Source organism: Hibiscus syriacus, unplaced genomic scaffold (assembly GCF_006381635.1).
Source record: "Hibiscus syriacus cultivar Baekdansim isolate YM2019G1 unplaced genomic scaffold, ASM638163v2 tig00111402_pilon, whole genome shotgun sequence".
Taxonomy (NCBI): domain Eukaryota; kingdom Viridiplantae; phylum Streptophyta; class Magnoliopsida; order Malvales; family Malvaceae; genus Hibiscus; species Hibiscus syriacus.
In genome coordinates, this window is record NW_024063082.1 from 5,268,680 (window position 1) to 5,291,545 (window position 22,866).

At 34.9% G+C, this 22,866-nt stretch overlaps 4 protein-coding genes across 4 annotated transcripts; all 4 read left to right on the plus strand.

The window, feature by feature from the left end:
- The first annotated feature begins 1,524 nt into the window (after nucleotides 1–1,524).
- Nucleotides 1,525–3,291, plus strand: LOC120161957 (nuclear transcription factor Y subunit B-9-like). The gene is made up of 2 exons (XM_039172159.1): nucleotides 1,525–1,579; nucleotides 2,576–3,291. Exons 1-2 carry the CDS (start codon nucleotides 1,525–1,527, stop codon nucleotides 3,232–3,234), a joined length of 714 nt encoding a protein of 237 aa, XP_039028090.1. The 3' UTR covers nucleotides 3,235–3,291.
- Nucleotides 3,292–4,883: 1,592 nt separating this feature from the next.
- On the plus strand, nucleotides 4,884–6,521 carry LOC120161441. Its single transcript, XM_039171690.1, has 3 exons — nucleotides 4,884–5,285; nucleotides 5,374–5,427; nucleotides 5,883–6,521. The coding sequence occupies exons 1-3, from the start codon at nucleotides 4,884–4,886 to the stop codon at nucleotides 6,519–6,521; spliced, it is 1,095 nt and encodes a 364-aa protein (XP_039027621.1).
- Nucleotides 6,522–9,487: 2,966 nt separating this feature from the next.
- Nucleotides 9,488–11,513, plus strand: LOC120161682 (probable L-type lectin-domain containing receptor kinase S.7). The gene has a single exon (XM_039171894.1). It carries the CDS (start codon nucleotides 9,488–9,490, stop codon nucleotides 11,498–11,500), a length of 2,013 nt encoding a protein of 670 aa, XP_039027825.1. The 3' UTR covers nucleotides 11,501–11,513.
- Nucleotides 11,514–11,892: 379 nt separating this feature from the next.
- LOC120161442 (early nodulin-like protein 1) lies at nucleotides 11,893–12,734 on the plus strand. The gene is made up of 3 exons (XM_039171691.1): nucleotides 11,893–11,933; nucleotides 12,119–12,273; nucleotides 12,355–12,734. The coding sequence occupies exons 1-3, from the start codon at nucleotides 11,893–11,895 to the stop codon at nucleotides 12,732–12,734; spliced, it is 576 nt and encodes a 191-aa protein (XP_039027622.1).
- Nucleotides 12,735–22,866: the final 10,132 nt, after the last annotated feature.

Consider the following 22,866-nt stretch of genomic DNA (forward strand, 5'->3'; position numbering starts at 1 on the left):
TTAACAATATATATATATCTTATAAACGTAATTTCTCGAATTCAAAATCTTTTAAAAAAATAATGCTTATTTTTAACTAGTGATTAAATGAATTCTTGATTCATTTATAAATATGAGTGTGATTGGACTAAAAATTTTCTTAAAAAATATTAATTTTAGATAACAAAAAGATATGGTCAGCGAAGTCAAATTATTATGCCACCAACCTTAACTGCTATAAAAGTATTGGGTAAATTAAGTATTTAGTACCTAAACTGTAATTTTTTATATGTTTTAATACCTAAATCTTCAATTTTTTTAAAGGATAAACTAAAGAGTTGATCATTTTTTGTTTCAGTTTTATAAACATATGGTCACTGGATTCAAAAAATATAATTCGTAGTCACTTTCGTTTTGTTTTAATAAGATGTGGTCACTGAAACGTTAGCTTCCGTTAGTTTGATGACGTGACACGTTAGTAAAAGGGTTTAATTTTTACTTGAACTCTTGAACTTTAGATAAATTACTAAATATGGGTCTTTTTGTAAATTCAAAATAGTTCAGGCATAAAATGTCAATTTACCCATTTTTTCCATATGTTTTCTTCCCCAGCCCATCTTCTCCGCTTCCCCTGCTTCAAAAGGGTTTTGATATCTGTTTTAGGACCCTTAAGATTCTTTACCTGATTTATATTAGTTTGTGAAGTTGTGGGATTTGAGTCTCTCTCTCTCTCTCTCTCCTTGCAATCTTTGTATTATATTTTCATTAAACTTTCTTCCATTTGTTTCCCACTTCAACTCCAGCTGATAAATGTTTTCTTAAAGTGTACATAATATTGCACTAGAAGTTTAGACTGTTTATATGAATGAACTAAAAATTTTCTAAAAAAAAAAATATTTGTTGTATTTTGCCTTTTAACTTTCAAGTATATGTTTCCTTATGTAAAGTGGAATTAGAAATAAATAAAAGTTTTTTTGAACAATTCTATTAGGGGAAAGGAAGAAGGAAATTTTTTCCTCGTAATGGGTTTCAAAACCCACAATTTAAAAGAAATAAAAATCAATCGAAAGATTTTAATTCTTTACTTTAAAAATTACTGATATAAATACGAAATTTTTAACGTACATATATAAAAATTAATTCAAATAAGAATGACTTGTCACAATTATGATATACCAGCAATAGCACTTCCCGAGGTAAGAAGTCATTAAACATATAATTAAAATATATTTGATTTGATTTATATAATTATCTTTTTAGAACATTATATTTGAAAGGTAGAGATAATTTTGTGTTTAAGAACATTTTAAGATTGGCCACCTGTAAATCCCGGTAAGGGGAGGCATTGTCCAATGAGAGAGGTTGGTGTGACCAGCAATACTCTTTAGAAACGTCGGTTTGACATGTGGAGTGTGTTTAGCACTATAAATCCCCTACTTGGAACGGTCATGTACCCATTCTAAGGACACAAGTCCCTTACTCAACTTCCTTTTTAAAACCCATATTTTACAAAAAAATTTCCCTTCTTTTTTGAGAGACGAAGGCATGGAACGTGGTGATGGGTTCAATCGTTTTTACAAGCATGCAAAACCAAGTTCAGGTAAGCCAAAAACAACAGCAACGAATCCCCAAACCAAACCCTTCAAGTTTTTGTTTTTAAATGATGAGAGTTCGATCTCGAAATTCTCGTTTGGATTTAACACAGTGTGTTTGTTAGTTTATTTGCATGCAACGCTTCAAACTTGTTTTGTTTATTCCAAATCTCCATTTTTATGTCTTCTTTAAATCTTTAGATACATCATTGTTTCAGTTTTAGCTTCAAAGCTGAATATATTCAAACCAGCTTTTTTGACTTAAAATCCACTTCTTCTGAATGTTTATAGTAACGGTTGCTCACTCTCCTTGTCTCTTTCTCTTGCTACGAACTCCTTTTTTATTTCTTTAATAACTATTTATCACGTAATAAAAATATAAAATGTGGTATATTATCAAATAAGTCATTTATACTTGTATCTTAATTCCTTTTCAATAATGGTTTGCATGCATGAACTCGAATATATCCTGTATGTTTATATTGCCTGATATAATACGGGCGAAAGTGACGATCCATACACTCATATCTTATTTGTTTTCGTTATTGTGTCATAATTCCATTATTTTAATAAGTTGTAGTATCATACTTTTGAGTTTTTCATTTTTTTTTCATGTTGTATATTTATATATCTTTTTTGTTTCTGAATCATGTCTAAAAGTGAAGGCATGCTTTATTTTATTTTTATTTAGATTTATTCAGTATTTTTAATTAAAAATGAAAACATTCCCATAAATAATATATATAAGTTGTGTTTGAATTTATTATTGAGTTTTGGGAAAGATGAAATCTTAAAATCTGGAAAAGGGGAAAGGGCTTTGACTTTGATCTGATAAATAAAGAATCTAAACAGTGATAGGTGGGCCCAATTAATTCCCATTAATATTTGGTTGATTTTTTTTTAAAATTTAAATTTATCTAAAACGTAATGGAATTTCTTTATATTATGGGACTTGGAATGATAAACTCATGTTTTTGGTGCTCGTAATTAATAAATTATCTCAGGGTTGAACATCATACATGGTGGCTCCTCAAACTCCAACAACGACAATGGCATCGTCAGTAACACCGCCGGCACCAACAATGGCAACGCCGCCAACTCAAACACCATGCCTCCGCCGTCTACGGTACGTGAACAGGATCAATACATGCCTATAGCCAACGTGATCCGTATCATGCGCCGCATCCTCCCGACGCATGCGAAAATCTCCGACGACGCCAAGATAACCATCCAAGAATGCGTCTCGGAGTACATCAGCTTCATCACCGGGGAAGCCAACGAACGTTGCCAACGCGAGCAACGCAAGACCATCACCGCCGATGACGTGCTTTGGGCCATGGGAAAGTTGGGTTTCGACGAGTACGTTGAGCCGCTCACCGCTTTCTTGAACCGCTATCGGGAAACCGAGAACGAGAGGACTTCACTGCGTGGAGAGCCGATTCTGAAGCGTGGTATAGACTATGGGTCGTCGATAATGATGGCGCCGCCTTACGGACCACCTGGTTTCCATGTGGGACATCATCACCAGGGGTTTCTCGATGGGACAACCGCCATGGGAGGGTATTTAAGAGATGGTTCTGGGGGTGCTGCTGGAGGAGGATCATCTTCTTCACAGGCTTCTTTGACTAATAATAACTTTGATCCATTTGGTCAGTACATGTGACAAAGATAAAGATGAACAAAAAAGCAAGAAAAATATGTGTAAACAGATAAACTCGAGAAAAGCATTGGTGTGGCATTTGGGGTTTTATTTTGTTGTTGCTTTAATGCAGTTGGGTGCATTCATTGGTAAGGTTAAACATCTTTTGCTTTAACTGTCTTTTACTTTGTTTTTTGAAAGGGTATTTCGAGTTTTCATGTACATTTGAAGTAAGCCTGTTGAACATGTTCCAAGTAACTGACATTTTGATAAAAACAAAGAGGAATGCAAACCTGTTAATTTAAATCATTTTCATTTAAAGAAATAAAATTTATAAATCCAAAATTAATAGAAAGTTTGTACAAAGGCAAAGTAGGTTTCACCTTGATATAAATGAAAACAGGCAAAGAGGAATGCAATCCTGTTGTTGATAAGTTATTGGCATTGTTAAAGCCTACTGCTATCTCTGATGAAACATGTGTTTCTAGGAATGCAAGAGACCACCGAAGCAAGGTAAAGGAAAGCAATGTCCATCAAGGAAGATTTAGAAGAACCAGAATTTCTACGCATTCCATAACTTTGAAAATGAAAATTTGAAGCTGGATAGTTGTCCTGATAAGAGAATCAATGATGGCATTTGCAGATCAATGCAGTTTCCCTGTCATGTTAGTGATCTTAATGTATTGCTTAAGCCTTTTGATATCACAAATTTCGAGGATCAAAATAATGATGGTGGTACCAGATCAAGAGCTAATTCTAGAACAAAGGTGTTTAAACTTGATTCCTCTAATACTCTGGAGAACAAAGTTACACAATCCAAATCAACAGCTTCCAACCAGTTCCTATGTGCAAAGTCATCAGAGAGGTCTGAAGCGGTTGAACATATGGAAGTTTCTGGTACTCAAGTGGATTCCTTGCCTTGTATTGATGGTAGTGATCTTGCTGAATTCAATCAATGTGATGCATTTGTTGCAGACACTGCTGCAGGTTCTGTTGAGTTAGTCGAGGCTTCAGCTAGTTCCGCCTCTAACTTGGATGGTGGTAACGATCTTTCTCTTATCAAGTCATTGAATAGGTATGAAAGAGTTGAGTTGGAATCCACAGGAAAAAGTCCACAATCTTCATTTGCTATGATGGTGTTGCCCAAGCAACTTGATTTTGATGATTTGGGGGAATGCACTACGAAGAAAGCTTCTAGTCTTATATTGAACATTGAAAATGTGATCAACTCATTGGAGAAAAGTTCTCTTACACTACTTCCTTCTGCAGATAATCCAAATGAAGTAACTTATATTCATTACCAAGAAAAGCACAATTCATCCCTTGAAAAGCAGTTGCCAGAGGAACAAGAAGCTTTTTGCAAAGAAGAGAAACTGTCTGGAACAGCTTTTAGCAAGACATCTGGTGTTAGAACTTCCAATTTAAATGTTTTCTCCTCAGTAGAAGACACACCAGACGCCTGTACGGATGCCGTAACAAGTTCTGTACCTGAAAGCAAAGAAATCCCCGAACAGGAAACTTTCATGGAAGATCTTTCAACTACCTTTAAAGTTTCTTATGATGCTTTTCGTGGAAATTGGCTACATGATGTTGCAGGATCTAATATAACTGTCGATTCTGGGATAGATCATCTCTTTGAGAAGGATTTTGGTTAGGTTGCAGCAAAACCTGTAATGTTGGTTCGAGAAGCTAATAATCTTATTACTGATTTATGTAGTGTTCCATCGGTTCGTAGCCCTACCCTGCTAAGGGTAGCAGATGCAACTTCCAAGAATGCAATTGGGCAGTCTAGTGCTGCATTGTTTGAAGAAACAAAGGATCATTCTCTGAAAGAGATAATGGGGTCAAGCCCTTCTCAAAATCAAAACGAAGTTATAAAGGGAAGATTTATTCCTGGTGACATTGATTCTGTTCTTGATCAAATAAGTGCAAAATCAAGTGACGAGAATGTTGCAGTTCAGTCCATACGACAAGGTAAACATTCTAGCTTCCATGTGGAGGGTTCTTGGCCTCATAAGTGGAGGAAGATTAATGGTCAACAAATTAATTCCCTGTCTTTTTCATTAAGCTTGAAGGTGAAGTACTTGAATTTATTAACTGGTTAGTTTTGCATAATATAATCCTAAGCATATTCTAAATCTAAAATGTTCTTTTATGTCCCAGGAGGAAGATGCTGAGCAATTAAGTGCTAAGTTTCGAGTTGATGAACAAAATGGGGTATGCTACAGAATGGGTGGATCTAAATCTTCCTTTATTTCAATTCCTTATTATAGTGATACCTATTACTTCCTGTGAGCCAGGGATGTCTTATACCTCTTTTCCTGCTATAAAATGCTTACACTTTCACTAAATTTTATCTAGAAAACAATTGATTAAGCTAAAGTTAATTGTTTCTTTCAATGAGAGTACTACTTCTATAGAGGCTATCCCATGTGGAAAAAAAACTTTTGGGGCAAGGATCTCAAATTCTCTTGTCTTGCACTTTGCTTACATATTTTCAATTCAGTTACTCAGAAGGTACTATGTACTCGGTGACGTTTTTCCCCGATTTTACTTTTAATTTCATAATTAGCACAATATGTAGAACGTGTATTTTTATATTACACAGGTTACTTTCTTACTGGCAAATCGAACACTCTAGCCAAGTGAATGTCTCTTTTTTATGTTGCCAGGGGAAATATGATCGAAAAGAAAGGGGCGGAAGTGAAAACACCTCATCCACTTTTATGCATAACCAATTTGATGTGGCTTCTGTCTCAAGTTTGCCACTAGAGTCCCTTGAAAATCTTGATCACTCAGTGGACAGAACAGAAGCAGTAGATCCATCCCGAATCATGTTTGGTTCAACAAAGAAATGCCCTGCAGATGAGAAGCAAATTATATTGAAGGTTGGGGATAAATATGATTTTGCTAATATTCAACATTTGGCTTATAATCAAAGGAGCAACAAAGAAAGAAAATATCAACTGGGAGAAGATGGTGAGTTTTCAACTTATCTAATCAGTTCTCCTTGTCGACCACCTTCAGATTTGATCAAGGCAGATCAAAGAAGACCAGAACTTGAGGGGTTTATTATTCAGACTGATGGTGAACAACTATGCAATGGAGGAGAAGGCATTAACTTTGAAAAGCTGCACCTTCTGAGTACCACAATAGGATGTACTAGCCTTCTGGAGCAGCTTTGCAAATATGCTTGCATCCATACCCCATTGCCTCAATTTCCATCCACATGTAGATTGCACCAAGTAACTGGTCTTTACCAATCTGTTCCTAATGAACTTCTAGAATGCACTGAAGAGCACTCTTCCTGAAAACGATGATAGAAAAAGCCACTTCAAAGTTAGCAGTAGTTGCTTTGGTGAGGAAACAAACCATGCAACCAGTCTTCATCAATCTGTTCCTAAAGGACTTCTAGAATGCATGAACCTGAAGAGCACTCTTCCTGAAAATGATGATTAGAAAAAGTCACCTTAAAATTAGCTGTAGTTTCTTTGGTGAGGAATCAAACTGTGCACTGCTTGGAGGAGTCTCTTCTGATTGCTTGCCATTGTCTAATTCTCAGCTTACTGGAAATGTGAAGAACCCTTATCTTTCTCCAGTTGGCAAGTTCTGGGATGGAATCTCATCAAACTCTGACAGTTCAGAGAAGCGAGGTATCCTAAAGCATTAATGAAGAAAATGAGAACATGGAACTATGGAAGAGGTGATTGATGCATTTCAGGAAGGCACTGCTTCAAAAACAGTTACTTGCTCTGCCAAAAGGGAACCACTTGCTGAGATTAGGGAATGTCCAAAAGCTCCATCAGTTTCTGGATCTGAAATAGAGATAGCCTGGACTCTGTGAACACAGCCTACAGCTTCATTGGGACTGAGAAGGGGACCAAGCAAAAGGTTCGAAAACACAATGCCACGAAGAGGAGAGATACAAATAAGTTGAAAGAAAACTGCAGTATAATGTCGGGTAAATTCTACCAAAAGGGCAAGTCAATCGCGTCGTAATAGGTTCGGTAAACCAAAACCATCTGAGAAAACTAGTCCAAGAAAAGTTGGACCAAGTTTCTCACAAAAGGAGTCGAAGATCAATAAATAGTTTCAAATGTGACTTCGTTTATTCCTATTGTTCAGAAAAAACAAGCAGCTTCCATTGCTACCGGTAATCATTCACTCATTTCTTCTGCATCCATTCTCTTTTTCTTTGTCATTTCTCCCTAGCATTTTACGAAAACTTGCGTCACACACCTATAGATTATGCAGATGCTTTAAGTTGTTTGTAATTCTTTATTCTGTAAACTATGTCTTGTTTTTAGAACTTCCTTTCTGCAAAATGGCATTAACAGTTTAGATTGTTTATACCAACCGTAAAACCTTGCACTATGTTGTTTGCTGTTGGACTATCAGTTTTTCACCTACGTAGCTCTCTTGCCAAGAAAATTCCAGCAAAATGGCGCAGGTTAAATTGACTTTGAAAAACATAGCATCTTCTGCCAACTTAAGGAAAGCTTTTGCATGATTATAAAGGTATACTGTCTCTTCAGTTTCATTGGCATTCATAGACCTAAATATCTTGCTGAGACAACTTTATAGACCTAAATAGCATGTGTAATTGTACTCGAAAGAAAATATGAGTGGAGCAAAGCTAAGAGTTTTTAATGTTCTAAAAATGTTTTAGAAATTCTCACTCTTATTGGTTTAGGGTATAGGATTGACAACATTCTTTTATTCCTTTAGAAATCCTATAAATAGTATACTAATTTCTTTTCTGAACAAAATATCTCACTCAATTTTTTTTAGAGAAGCAATATCGTTTCATCCTTTTCGTTTATATATATAGAAATGTGGAAGTATTATATTAACTATAGAAACGATGTTCAATTTATATATACAATTTATGATTGTATCGATCGATATGAAATCATTTCTAAAAACAATAGCTTGTATCACAATACCTCGACCGTTTTAAGTATGGTACACTAAGCCATACCTTGACATTACCAAAACCTATTTTCTTCTCTCTTTTGATTTCCTAACCCCCCCTCCCCCACCTTCCATCTTTAGATGCTTTTAACTATATCATAAATGTAAGTTTTGATTAATGAAGGTTGGCTAAGACGAGGGGTATAAATGAACTGAGCTTTTAGTGAACTGTTTATATTTCGTTCATATAACATATGTTTTATATTCGTTTGTTAAGTTAAATAGATACTAAAATTTTAGTGTTCATTTAATAAATAGACGAGCACAAACATATGTGTGTTTGATTCATTTATGTTCACGAACAAGCTTGTTTATCGACTCATTCTTTTATGTTCACGAACATGCTCATTACTTTGTATTTTTTTTTACATTTTAAATATTGGTAAATGTAGTGACTAAATTGAACACATGATGGAATATGGTGTTTATATTATGAAGCTTAAGGAGTTTAAGTACTAGTGACATAGTTTTATCATTTTTTAGCTTGCAAATGAACATGTTCGTGAACATATAAACAAACATGTTCACGAACATATTCACAAACACATAAATGAATATGTTCTCGAACGTTAAACGAACATATTCGCAAACGCTAAATAAACGAACACAAATACCTTAATAAATAAATACAAATAAGATATTAAAAATTTAAAAGAATATATACATATTCTTTTTATTTGAAGGAATATAGACATATTCTTATATGTTCAAGCTCGGTTCATTTACACATTTTTGTTAAGTTAGAAGATATTTTAAGTTTAAAATATACATTAATGAAACAAAATCTCGGTAGACCATGCCAATGTTAATCGATAAAAATCAAACAAAGGAAGAAAAATAAATCTTAGGGTAAAGTAAAAGAAACCTTTTAGAACATTGGGAAATTATAATTTGTCTGATTTTATCTTCTAATACACACTTAGTTGCGTTGCTACTCATGGTCCTTTGATTGAAAAATGAAGTCAACACACCGACATACAAAATCCAACTTAGGATCTCTCGTCTCATTCTTATTAGACTTTAATCCACCTAAAACTACACCGTTTGCACATTGATCAAATCAATTATCTTCGATCTAACCGTTATATTTCCATTGTTTAGTTAAAAGAAGAAAGGCTCCAAGAAATGTTACTTGTCCATGCTCTTCTTTTCATCATCTTCTTCAAAAACCCAATGGCGCCTATTTTCCAACCCTTTAAACCTCTCTCTTTCTCTCCATTTGCAAAAACTTCAAACACTTTCATAACTTAGCATCGATTTGGGTAATTTGTTTCTCCAATCACAGAATCCGATATAAAAAACAATGCTACCAAGAAACCTTCTTGTTTTCTTGCCGCTTCTTCTCCTTCTCCTCCTCCTCCTCGTCTCCTTCGATTCCCCATTTCTAATCTCTGCTGAAAGCACCAGCTTCAATTTCCCATTCTTCACTGTCAGGAACATCACTCTCCTCGGCGATTCCCATCTTAAAAATGGCGTCATAGGCCTAACCAGGGAGACTGACGTTCCTTTTTCAAGCTCTGGTACCCTCATCTACAACTACCCAATTCGTTTCTTCGATCAAGAATCCAATATCACAGCTTCTTTCTCCACACGTTTCTCTTTTTCCATCACCAGCCCCTATCCAAGCTCTTACGGAGATGGCTTAACGTTCTTTCTTTCGCCTGATAACCAAATCCTCGGAAGTCCAGGTGGGTATCTCGGTCTTGCTAACTCTTCGGGTTTGGCCAAGAACAAGTTTTTAGCCGTTGAGTTCGATACCAAGCTCAATACTCGATTCAATGATTCGAATGACAACCATGTCGGTTTGGATGTTAACTCGATCATCTCCATAGAGGCAGCTGATGCATTGTTTCAAGATATTGATTTGAAGAGTGGGAATTTGATCAGTGCTTGGATTGTTTACAAGAATGATTTGAAGGTCTTGCATGTTTTCTTGAGTTATTCGACTGTTAAACCTCCGACACCATTGTTGTCTGTTGACATTGATTTGTCTGGTTACCTTAAAGAGTACGTCTTTGTCGGGTTCTCAGCTTCAACAGAAGGGAGTACAGCAATTCATACAGTTGAGAATTGGAGTTTCAAGACTTCTGGTTTCCTTCCCGTGAGACCAAAATCACATCCTCATAATGTATCTGGTACTTCAGTTACGATCATACCGACTGTTCCTGCATCAAATATTCCCAATAAACACCACAGCAGGCTCCCTTTAGGACTCGGAATCGCCAGTCCGGCTTTCTTTTTCGTGGTTCTTTCTGTTTTCGGTTATGTTTCTGCGAAGAAATGGAAGGATACGAGAGTAGACAAGAATCTCAAAGCTGAGATTTTGTCAGGGCCTCGGGAGTTTAGTTACAAAGGACTGTACGCTGCCACAAGAGGGTTCCACTCAAGTAGAATCATCGGGTGTGGGGCGTTCGGGAATGTTTATAAGGCTGTTGCTTCTTCGGGTTCTGTTAGTGCAGTGAAAAGATCGAAACACTCAGGCGAAGGTAAAACCGAGTTCCTTGCTGAATTGTCCATTATAGCTGCTTTGAGGCACAAGAATCTGGTTCAGCTACAAGGTTGGTGTGCCGAGAAAGGTGAATTGCTGCTTGTTTATGAGTTTATGCCTAATGGAAGCCTTGATACGGTGCTTCATCAAGACCCTGCGAATGGCGTATTGCTCACATGGTCCCATAGGCAAAATATTGCAGTAGGATTGGCCTCTGTCTTGGCTTATATGCACCAAGAATGTGAGCAACAAGTCATTCACAGAGACATAAAGACGAGTAATATAATGCTTGATGGTAACTTTAATCCAAGACTCGGTGATTTCGGATTGGCAAGGTTGATGGATCATGACAAGAGTCCGGTTTCAACACTCACCGCAGGAACTATGGGCTACCTTGCCCCTGAGTATCTTCAGTACGGGAAAGCAACCGAGAAAACCGATGTTTTCAGCTACGGTGTTGTGATTCTCGAAGTAGCTTGCGGTAGAAGACCAATCGAGAGGGAAGGGGGACTAAACAGCCAGAAGATGATGAATTTGGTTGACTGGGTGTGGGGTTTGTTTGGTGAGGGAAGGATCATTGAAGCTGCTGATAAAAGGTTGAATGGGGATTTCAAGGAGGACGAAATGAGGAAGATGTTGCTCATAGGTTTGAGCTGTGCACACCCCGACGATGCCGTGAGGCCTTCAATCAGGCGAGTCCTTCAGATCCTCAACAATGAGTCGGATCCGGTAGCCGTGCCGAAGATGAAACCGAGTCTTACCTTCTCTTGTAGCTTAACTGTCGAGGACATTGTTTCGGATGATGAAGAAAGCGAAACAACTGCTTGAGAGGCCACCAGGGTTCAAAATTCTTTGATTGTTTGATTCTTTCATTGCCTTGCTTATATACCGTCACTATAATCTTACCTAGGAGTTCATTGGTTTGAGTTCAAAAGAAACGTATTGAACTCTGTGGCCTCTGATGTAATCTGAAGATACATTTCCAAAGTTTTGAGACGTGTTCTCTTACTCTGATCCGTCACTTCTCCTCAATTAATACTCAATTGATTATCATCCCTTAATTAATAAATGAGGCTTAAAAACTATTCTTTAAAAAAAAAAGGGTTTAAGAACTGCAATGGCATGAATGTCAATTCTCGTATCAGTGTGATCAACAAGAATCCGAGGATCACAACCGTTGAATAAATTGATCATACTGGATTTCAATCCAGGGGATAACAATGAGACCAAGTCAAAGTTCAAAACAACGTGGGACTAACAAGTCATTGACTGTAGAACCCCACAATCAACCCACGCAATAAAGGTAACTAACATAACTGCCATTCCACCGCCCACTTTTGCAATTCCCTTATAAAGTTAGCAACTTTGCTCTTCACCGTGGTTCTATCTATCAGCTCAAATTCCACAACAATTCAAGCTTTAAAAATGGCTTCATTTGATCTTCAGAACTCTGGTTTTCATCTCCATGGTCACCGTCGCCACCGCTTCTTTTCAGTTCAAAGTTGGTGGGGACAAAGGTTGGACAAAACCCACCGGAAACGAATCCGAAACTTACAACGGATGGGCCTCCAGGAACCGCTTTCACGTTGGGGATTCTCTTTGTAAGTTTACTACATATATACATACATACATACAAACGTATAGTTTTGCTTATGTTTGGTTGTGTACTTGTGTGTTGCTAGATTTTGAGTACAACAATGACTCAATGTTGGTGGTGGATCATATAAGCTACACCAACTGCAATGTTGGTGATCCGATCTTTAAGTTGAAAGACGGGAAAAGGGTTTTCGTGTTCGATCGGTACGGGTTCTTCTACTTCATCAGTGGGGAGCGAGGTCACTGTCAAGCTGGTCAGAAACTGATTGTTCGAGTAATGGTGCACCCTGCGGCTGCGATCAGCTCTCCTCGGCTGGCACCTTCGCCTATGGAAGACGATGATGGGGAGGGTTGGGACTCGTTTTGGGGGCCGCAGCCGCACAATTCGACCATCAAGCAGACGGTTGCATCTTATTTCGTGACGGCTCTTGGAGGAGTGCTGGTTATGATGTATTTGCTGATGTAGTTAATTATCTTATTATTACTATTATTTAGGATCTGCTCATTGTTAGTTTCATTTGATATTCTTGAAAATTAACTGCGTTTTTCTGTGTTTTGAAGACTGTTTATGTCATGATTTGATTATAATTTACTTCTTAATTTGTTGCAAATCTTTTTTTCTTAATTTACTCCAATAATCGCCATTCCTAACATTTATTTTGGCAGTAACGGTCCTAATCTAATATATTGTATCGTAGATGGGTGTGTTTGGAAATTATTTTATTATTGTATAAATGTTTAATTATTATTTTAATAATTATTATTCAACTTGTGGAATCCCGATCTCCATTGGCCCCTATCATCCCTTATAACACCTCTACAATAGGATAGATCCTTTGAGTTGTCCTTTGCACCATCTATGCTTAATTTGAGCCACCCTTCTGGAGGTTGTGTCCATTTTGTTTCCGCCCTTGATTTACATCATTCAATGGCCTGTATTTCCTTTTCCGCTGTTGTAGCCTTGCAAGTCTCCGCTTCTACCATTTACTACGTTCCAATACAGTTTCTTCTTAGACATTTTCTGGATCAAAGAGTTTTTTATTCCTCTGTTTCCAAATATTCCTTAGAATGGCACAAAATATTATTTCCCATGTTTCCCAATTTCTTACAAATTGCGATGGATTGGCTAGGTTCTCGTATATCCAGTCTTTTATGTTTGTTGAGAAGATATCTGCCCATTTATCTTCTTTTATAAGCATCATCCACAATGAGCTTGCCATTGGACATTTTCGTAGTATATGATCCACATCCTCCTATCCATTGACATAGCCTACACAGCTTGCATCAGTTGCTATATGTCTGCGCACTCTTTCTCCATTCGTTAATATTGCTTTTCTTGTCACCAACCACAAGAACGTCTTGATCATTTGTGTCCCTTTGTGATTTGCAATCACTTTCCATATACTTTCCTCTCCGTCATCTTCTTGCTTTGTACAAGATTCATAAGCGGGTTTGACTGAAAATCTTCTATTTATGTTCCATTTTCAACCTAGTGAATCATTTGGAAAGAAGCTAGCGGAGGTTTGATCGCTGCAATCTTTACAAGAATCCGTTGTGGAAGATAAGGCTCAATTTCATCCCACTTCCATTCACCTTCTTCATTCACCAGAGAAGCAACTGAGTTTGAAATTATGCTCGGAAATTCGTCGCCCGTGATATGGTTGTATAAAGGACCAATTTCTTGCAACCACGAATCCCTCCAAAACTTTTGTTGATTGGTCGTTACCTATATTCCAAACTACTCCAAAGCATATGTTCTCCCAAATTTTGGCCAGTCTTCTCCATAAATTTCAGCAATTTGCTCTTTTGATGCTTATCGGTAAATTATCCTTTCATTTGTATTTTGACCACAATAGTTGAACCCACAGCTTATTCTTGTTACTGAGTAACTGGAATGCGATTTTCATGAGGAACGCCTCATTTTGTGGTATTATATTTCTCAATCCTACGCCTCATTTTGTGGTATAATATTTCTCAATCCTACGCCTCATTTATTTATTGGTTTACATAATGCATCCCAGTTCACAGGGTTGGTTCATTTCTTAACTTCCGAATGACCCCACACAAACTTCCTCATAATTCGTTCTATTTCCAAGCATATACCTTTAGGCAAGGAAGTGGATTGCATTGTGTAGGAATGTATTGTTGCCAACACCGCCTTGGCTAAGATGATTCGTCCGACTATAGAAAGTTGTTTGGTTTTCCAATCAGTCATCTTTTCATGCATATTTTGCACTAGGTATTGATACGTGGTTCTTGTCACCTTTCCATGAATTAGAGGCACTCCTAGGTATTTACCTAGTTTTTTTACCTTTTTAAAACCAAAATCCTCGCTTATTAACTTTCGCTCACCCTCTGTTACATTCTTTGAAAAAAAAAGATGTTTGTTTTTTCAATGTTAATTTTCTATCCGGAGGCTAAACAAAAGTGCTCAAGAACCCTTTTTATAACCTCTAGTTGGTTAGTTGATGCTTCAGCAAAAAGGATCATATAATCGATGAAGAATAAATCCGAGATCTCTAGACCATTCTTATTTTTTTAAAAGGTTTCCAAAGCTTTTTGTGCACTTCACCATTTATTGCTTGAGATAGCCTCTCCATCCGCATCACAAATAGGTATGGTGTAACATCCCAAATTATGGGTTAGTGACTAAATTGTAAAATCTCAGAATTTGGTGATTAAAGTGGAAAAGTTGAAAAGTTTAATGATTTATGTGAAGATAATCCCTGGAAGTTTTTAGTAATTATCCAAAGTAGTAAAGGGTAAAATGGTCATTTGACAATAAAGATATTTTTATCCCCTTTAATAGGAGATTGAAACGTGGAAGATGAAAACATTTCATCTCTTCTTCCTTTCTTCTTTCTCCTCCCGTAAGAGCTCAAGGGCAAAGGTAAGTTTCTTCATTAGTTGATTATTTGTTCAACTAAAGGTTGGGTTTTGATCATTGGATGGTAATTAAGCTTAAGGAAAGCTTAATTGGTTCTAAAACAACAAGATGAAAGGTATAGGAGAGATTAAAGATTTTGAGTTTTTGAATGAAATCTTGAAATAAAGTTGATAAGTTGAATTTTAAGTTGAATTTAACTTGTCAATAGTTGAATTAAGAGATTTGGAGTGATAGAAAGGAATTTAGAACATGTTGAAAATTGAGTATAATTCTTGAATTTCATTAAGAGGAGAGGATTTTGAGAATTAAGATGGATTAAATGAGTACAAATGGGCTTAAGTATGTGTGTTTGAGTTTAGTATATAGAAGAGGTTGAAATATGAAGTGTTTAAGATGAAATGAAGTAAATTTCGTGCTGAAAATATGATTTATGGGTAAGGGGAATCGGTACCCATTCAAGGGAATCGGTAACCATTCAATGGGGAATCGATACCCCTCAAGCGAACCAGAAATTCCAGAATCTCATAGGGGAACCGATTCCCCCACAGGAGGGAATTGATTCCCCCTAAAGGAAAAATATGAATATTGGTTTAATAAGTTCGTTTAAGTTGCTAGTATCCAATTACAAGGTGTAGGTATCTAATGATTGCCTCAAAATGTACATTTATGTAGATTCTGCGCGTAAAGCAATTCCGGAACATTTGGCAAGTAAGATCGATCAAGGGAAAGATAAGAGATTGGAATTGACTAGTAAGGCCAATGTGAGTGCATACTAGTGATATGTAGTGTTTAATGGAAATAAGACTTGCGATGAGTCTATTTCCTAGAGTAATATGCATGAAGTCATGGACATGATTATGTGTTGTTATAATTATATGTGATTATCTGTATTACATTGATTGTATGTATGCATGACTAAAGATAATGTTATGCTTTGTATATGCTATATGATTTATGTAAAACTTTATTATGTAATAATGGAAAAACATGGAATAAGTTATATGATAGAGTCATAAGAAATGAAATGAACACGAGAGAATAAGATAATCAAGTATAAGTCATATGATATGGTATAAGTGATTATACGAGAAATGTTAGGAGACTCTAAGAGAATATTATAAATTCGAGGGCATAAATAAGGATACATAAGTTGTATACGGAAGATTGATAAATTAAAGGAAACTATGGTTTATGTATTAAAGTGAAGAGCTACAAAGTTTTATTAAAGAGTATTGTGGAAGTCATGAGAAATTGAACTAAATAAATAGATGGTTTATGTGAGTGGAAAAGGAAAATGATATAAAATAAGTGGAAATTATTTATAAGATAGAATGAGACTAATTGAACCTGTAATATAAACTTTATAAAGGAGTACTTGGGTAAAATCATTATATGATACAATTATAGAGTATTACTATACAAATTATATTAAAATGATATATGAGAATATGAGTAAGTTTATAGGTTATTGATAGGACATATAAGAATATATAAATGTATGATGATATGAAAAAGGGAACTAAGTTTAATGATGTTGAACCCTATGAGTAGAAGTTATGTGATTATAAGTAACATGATTATATGATCACAATATATGATACATGATATGAGATATATGAAAGAGAAAATATATGTTATATGAAATATTATATGACTATGCGATTATATGGAAATGTTCTACGCGTAAGTGAACCATGTGTTTATATGTATATGTGATATGTGATTTATATGACGATGAGCTATGTGAAAGAAATACATGACTATGTGTATATGTGAATGTATGTTAACATAAATATTAATGCCCATGTTATGTGTCATGAGAGCTAGGGGTATAGTTGGCATGCTAAGAGGGTCTGCGCGGTCCTTCGGGACATATATGTATTCTTTGGAACATGTGTGAAGTCTGGTGAGACACATACTTGATCCTTGGCATATGTATATGATTCTTAAGGAATGATATGTGGTCCTTCGGGACATATATGTATTCTTTGGAACATGTGTGAAGTCTGGTGAGACACATACTTGATCCCTAGTATATGTATATGATTCTTAAGGAATGATATGTGGTCCTTATGGACATTATTATATGGAACTAAGGTGCAATTCTACGCGGCACTCCGATGCAATTCTAAGTGGCATTTCGGTGCAATTATACGAGCTGTGGTGACAACATAGTTGCACAACCTCTATAGACTCACATATCTATAGTTCTCACATGTATACATGGGCTTTGAAAAGAGAACATAATTTGATATAATGATATGTGTATTTCTCGTGACATGGTAGAAGTGCATATATGTCATGGTGATATGAGATACTATGTGTTTATGTATTATATGATTATAGAAATTAGTAATGTATTGTGGCATATTAAAATAATATATATAATATGTTTATATTCATTATATGCTCATATGACGGAATTGAAGTAATGACAAGGGAATTAGTAAGGATAAACAGGTTGGTGATATGAGAACAATGTATGTGATATATGTATATGATGTGTGATATGAATTGCATGATATGATATATGTGTGATAGGGGGTTATGGTATCTGTTACATAATATACATGAATATATGTTGATGTATATGTAATTGAGTTGTATAATTTGATAGCATAAAACAATCATGCATGATTAGTGGGTATGAATTCCATTATATGTGTTTTCTTTATGTCTCACTAAGTCATCGACTTAGCGTGTGAGTGTTTCACACGCATGTTACAGAAAGTGAATATAGAAGCTGTGAGGAGCAATATAAGTCAGCATCTTCCTTATAAAATTTCAGATCAGAAAATAGAGGATTTAAATGTTTTAGGTTATTTTGAGTATAGTTGGCATGTACTAATTGGTTGAATTAAGTGTGCTCTGATTGATTTTGGTTATTGTGGTCAGTTTATGTAACTAAACCACTTTTACTTTAATGAAATGTTTAAATTTTCTTTGAATTTTATCAAGAGTCAAAGTTTGAAAAGTCAATGTGACACCTCATACTCGTATCCGGGTCGGATACGGGTTGGGGGTGTTACATTTAATGGTATCAGAGCTAAGGTTTAGCCGATTCTAGGCATAAACCGAAGTCCAAAGTGTCATAAAATGTGTGCATGCCAACTAAGGTGAAAAATTCTGATATGATAGTGTAAGGAGTGTGTTGTCTTGCTAATAGAATTAGATTGCTTAGTTATAATAGAAGTATGATTATATTAATTTCGAAGTGAAGTAAGAGGCGATATTCCTGATTGTGATAGCAATTCACTTGCCCTGGCCAGGCAGGGGGAAGAGCGGACACTTCAGAAAGTGCCTCATAAGATCAAAGACTGATTTCAGAAAGTTGAAATCATATTAGAATAGTGTTAGAAAGTTTTCACATGTCTGAATCAGAAAAGTGATATGAAGTATTCTTATTATTTCATGGATACGATCGAATATGGTGAACAAGTGTCACCATAAGAAAGTTAAAAGATCTAAGGATGTGGCTAGAATTGTAGAAGAGTTCAAGAATAAGTGAATCAGTGACCAATTTATAAGATAAATGCAATTAGTGTGATGAATTTGAAACAAAGAGATAGTACTGGGTATAAGCAAAATGTGGATATTATAAGGGTTTGCATTCTAGATGAAAAGAGTTAGCGTTGGCTAACCAGTTTATGTGACGAAAAGTGTATTGAAATTAAAGGATTTGAAGATATTATTAGGATAAGTTAACCGAATATGAAACGGATATGGATATAGTTGTGTATCTCGACCATGTAAATGTGATGTAGTGAAGGAGATAAGGATTCATATGGTTAAGTAAAGTTATAAAGTAATAGAAAAGTTTAAGAATCAATATATCAACAATCAGTTTGTAAGACAGAGAAAGTTAGAATGCTTGATTTTGAAAACAGAGGAATCGTAACGTGTAGGGATATGAATATAGTTTGATAAGTTGAAGAAATTATTGTTAAGTTATTTGAAGGAAAAATGATGTATGTAAGTGAGGTATGGAGGGTTTGTGCCTAGACAAAAAGAATATTATTGATGTTAAAAAAATTGTTCTTTTCAAGAAGTGATGAATTGTATTAAAGATCTAGAGAGATCTCAGAAGAATTAAGAGAATTCATATCTCATAAAAATTGATATTATCAAAGAGAGACATAGATTATGATTGTCAATTACAGACTCGATTTGAATTAGTTGTATTCCATAGCAAAGGATCAAAACTTGATGAAAGACAGATACGCTTGAATAGTAGAGTCTGGTACTGGAAGATTAAATAAGGAGTTAAAAATGAATATGAAGTTAAGTTAGAAGGGAAAGTAATGGATTGGATTAAAAGTTCTGCTAGAAAATAGGTAAAGCAAAATTATTTTAAAAGGATCAAGTGATATAGGTATTGTTTTGCAATGGTTTAAGAATAGGTGCATTGATGATTGATTTATAAGATAAAGGAAATTGTAATGCCTGAGTTTGAACCCAGAAAAATTGCATTGTGAATGAGTAAGAATATGAGTTGAATGAGTCAAATAAATTAATGCTGAGTTAGTTTCGACCGGAAAGAGTAAAGGATTAATATGTTTGAATGAAGTCAAGTATATGTGTATTATGATTTGAATAAGGACTTTACGAAGAATAAGGTATGTGCAAGGAGTGTTGATTATCAAAGTGATGAAGAAATGATAAAGATTAGTAATCAGAGATGAGCACAAGTGAGAGGAAAAGAGTATTTGAGCATGAAAGAAAATATATGATTTATGTATAAGGAGATTTTGATTTTGAATAACTAAAGGTTATGTTTCTTGGTCAAGCAGATTTAGTCAGAGGAATAAAGAATAATTTATATGTATTAAGGAAGTTTAAGAAGTAATTAAGCGATGATGGAATAAAGGTTGGTTATTACTGCAAGGTAATTAAAGATTGATAAGGAATTTGATTGATTAATGATTTTGAGTGATAAGAACTGATGCTATTGGTTATATGATAAGTGACATGATAAGGATGTATAAAAAAAAGGGTAGTTGAAGAACTAAGGGAAAGAAAGATTAAGTAAAGGAAACAACATGAGAACATTAACATACATGTTCTTATCAAGTTGTGCAGTGAAAATTCGAGGACGAATTTTCTTTAAAGGAGGGGAGATTTGTAACATCCCAAATTATGGGTTAGTGACTAAATTGTAAAATTTTAGAATTTGGTGATTATAGTGGAAAAGTTGAAAAGTTTAATGATTTATGTAGAGATAATCCCTGTAAGTTTTTAGTAATTATCCAAAGTAGTAAAGGGCAAAATAGTCATTTGACAATAAAGATATTTTTATCCCCTTTAATAGGAGATTCAAACGTGGAAGATGAAAACATATCATATCTTCTTCCTTTCTTCTTTCTCCTCCCGTAAGATCTCAAGGGCAAATGTAAGTTTCTTCATTAGTTGATTATTTGTTCAACTAAAGGTTGGGTTTTGATCATTGGATGTTAATTAAGCTTAAGGAAAGCTTAATTGGTTCTAAAACAACAAGATGAAAAGTATAGGAGAGATTAAAGATTTTGAGTTTTTGAATGAAATCTTGAAATAAAGTTGATAAGTTGAATTTTAAGTTAAATTTGACTTGTCAATAGTTGAATTAAGAGATTTGGAGTAATAGAAAGGAATTTAGAACATGTTGAAAATTGAGCATAATTCTTGAATTTCATTAAGAGGAAAGGATTTTGAGAATTAAGATGGATTAAATGAGTACAAATGGGCTTAAGTATGTGTGTTTGAGTTTAGTATATAGAAGAGGTTGAAATATGAAGTGTTTAAGATGAAATGAAGTAAATTTCGTGCTGAAAATATGATTTCTGGGTAAGGGGAATCGGTACCCATTCAAGGGAATCGGTACCCATTCAATGAGGAATCGATACCCCTCAAGCGAACCAGAAATTCCAGAATCTCATAGGGGAACCGATTCCCCCACAGGAGGGAATCGATTCCCCCTAAAGGAAAAATTTGAATATTGGTTTAATAAGTTCGTTTAAGTTGCTAGTATCCAATTACAAGGTGTAGGTATCTAATGATTGCCTCAAAATGTACATTTATGTAGATTCTGCGCGTAAAGCAATTTCGGAACATTTGGCAAGTAAGATCGATCAAGGGAAAGATAAGAGATTAGAATTGACTAGTGAGGCCAAGGTGAGTGCATACTAGTGATATGTAGTGTTTAATGGAAATAAGACTTGCGATGAGTCTATTTCCTAGAGTAATATGCATGAAGTCATGGATGTGATTATGTGTTGTTATAATTATATGTGATTATTTGTATTACATTGATTGTATGTATGCATGACTAAAGATAATGATATGCTTTGTATATGCTATATGATTTATGTAAAACTTTATTATGTAATAATGGAAAAACATGGAATAAGTTATATGATAGAGTCATAAGAAATGAAATGAACACGAGAGAATAAGATAATCAAGTATAAGTCATATGATATGGTATAAGTGATTATACGAGAAATGTTAGGAGACTCTAAGAGAATATTATAAATTCGAGGGCATAAATAAGGATACATAAGTTATCTAGGGAAGATTGATAAATTAAAGGAAACTATGGTTTATGTATTAAAGTGAAGAGCTACAAAGTTTTATTAAAGAGTATTGTGGAAGTCATGAGAAATTGAACTAAATAAATAGATGGTTTATGTGAGTGGAAAAGGAAAATGATATAAAATAAGTGGAAATTATTTATAAGATAGAATGAGACTAATTGAACCTGTAATATAAACTTTATAAAGGAGTACTTGGGTAAAATCATTATATGATACAATTATAGAGTATTACTATACAAATTATATTAAAATATGATATATGAGAATATGAGTAAGTTTATAGGTTATTGATAGGACATATAAAATATATAAATGTATGATATATGAAAAAGGGAACTAAGTTTAATGATGTTGAACCCTATGAGTAGAAGTTATGTGATTATAAGTAACATGATTATATGATCACAAGATATGACATGATATGAGATATATGAAAGAGAAAATATATGTTATATGAAATATTATATGACTATGCGATTATATGGAAATGTTCTACGCGTAAGTGAATCATGTGTTTATATGTATATGAGATATGTGATTTATATGACGATGAGCTATGTGAAAGAACTACATGACTATGTGTATATGTGAATGTATGTTAACATAAATATTAATGCCCATGTTATGTGTCATGAGAGCTAGGGGTATAGTTGGCATGCCAAGAGTCGAGGGTCTACGCGGTCCTTCGGGACATATATGTATTCTTTGGAACATGTGTGAAGTCTGGTGAGACACATACTTGATCCTTGGCATATGTATATGATTCTTAAGGAATGATATGTGGTCCTTCGGGACATATATGTATTCTTTGGAACATGTGTGAAGTCTGGTGAGACACATACTTGATCCCTAGTATATGTATATGATTCTTAAGGAACGATATGTGGTCCTTATGGACATTATTATATGGCACTACGGTGCAATTCTACGCGGCACTCCGGTGCAATTCTAAGTGGCATTTCGGTGCAATTATACGAGTTGTGGTGACAGCATAGTGCACAACCTCTATAGACTCACATATCTATAGTTCTCACATGTATACATGGGTTTTGAAAATAGAACATAATTTGATATAATGATATGTGTATTTCTCGTGACATGGTAGAAGTGCATATATGTCATGGTGATATGAGATACTATGC

What these genes read in the sequence shown, in the direction of transcription:
- LOC120161442 (XM_039171691.1), top strand. Translation starts at nt 11,893, where the DNA reads ATGAGACCAAGTCAAAGTTCAAAACAACGTGGGACTAACAA. An exon ending in AAACAACGTGGGACTAACAA is followed by an intron (nt 11,934 to 12,118) that starts GTCATTGACTGT and finishes TTTGATCTTCAG; the next exon opens with AACTCTGGTTTTCATCTCCA. An exon ending in TCACGTTGGGGATTCTCTTT is followed by an intron (nt 12,274 to 12,354) that starts GTAAGTTTACTA and finishes GTGTGTTGCTAG; the next exon opens with ATTTTGAGTACAACAATGAC.
- LOC120161957 (XM_039172159.1), top strand. Translation starts at nt 1,525, where the DNA reads ATGGAACGTGGTGATGGGTTCAATCGTTTTTACAAGCATGCAAAACCA. An exon ending in GCATGCAAAACCAAGTTCAG is followed by an intron (nt 1,580 to 2,575) that starts GTAAGCCAAAAA and finishes AAATTATCTCAG; the next exon opens with GGTTGAACATCATACATGGT.
- LOC120161682 (XM_039171894.1), top strand. Translation starts at nt 9,488, where the DNA reads ATGCTACCAAGAAACCTTCTTGTTTTCTTGCCGCTTCTTCTCCTTCTC.
- LOC120161441 (XM_039171690.1), top strand. Translation starts at nt 4,884, where the DNA reads ATGTTGGTTCGAGAAGCTAATAATCTTATTACTGATTTATGTAGTGTT. An exon ending in CTTTTTCATTAAGCTTGAAG is followed by an intron (nt 5,286 to 5,373) that starts GTGAAGTACTTG and finishes TTTATGTCCCAG; the next exon opens with GAGGAAGATGCTGAGCAATT. An exon ending in GAGTTGATGAACAAAATGGG is followed by an intron (nt 5,428 to 5,882) that starts GTATGCTACAGA and finishes TTATGTTGCCAG; the next exon opens with GGGAAATATGATCGAAAAGA.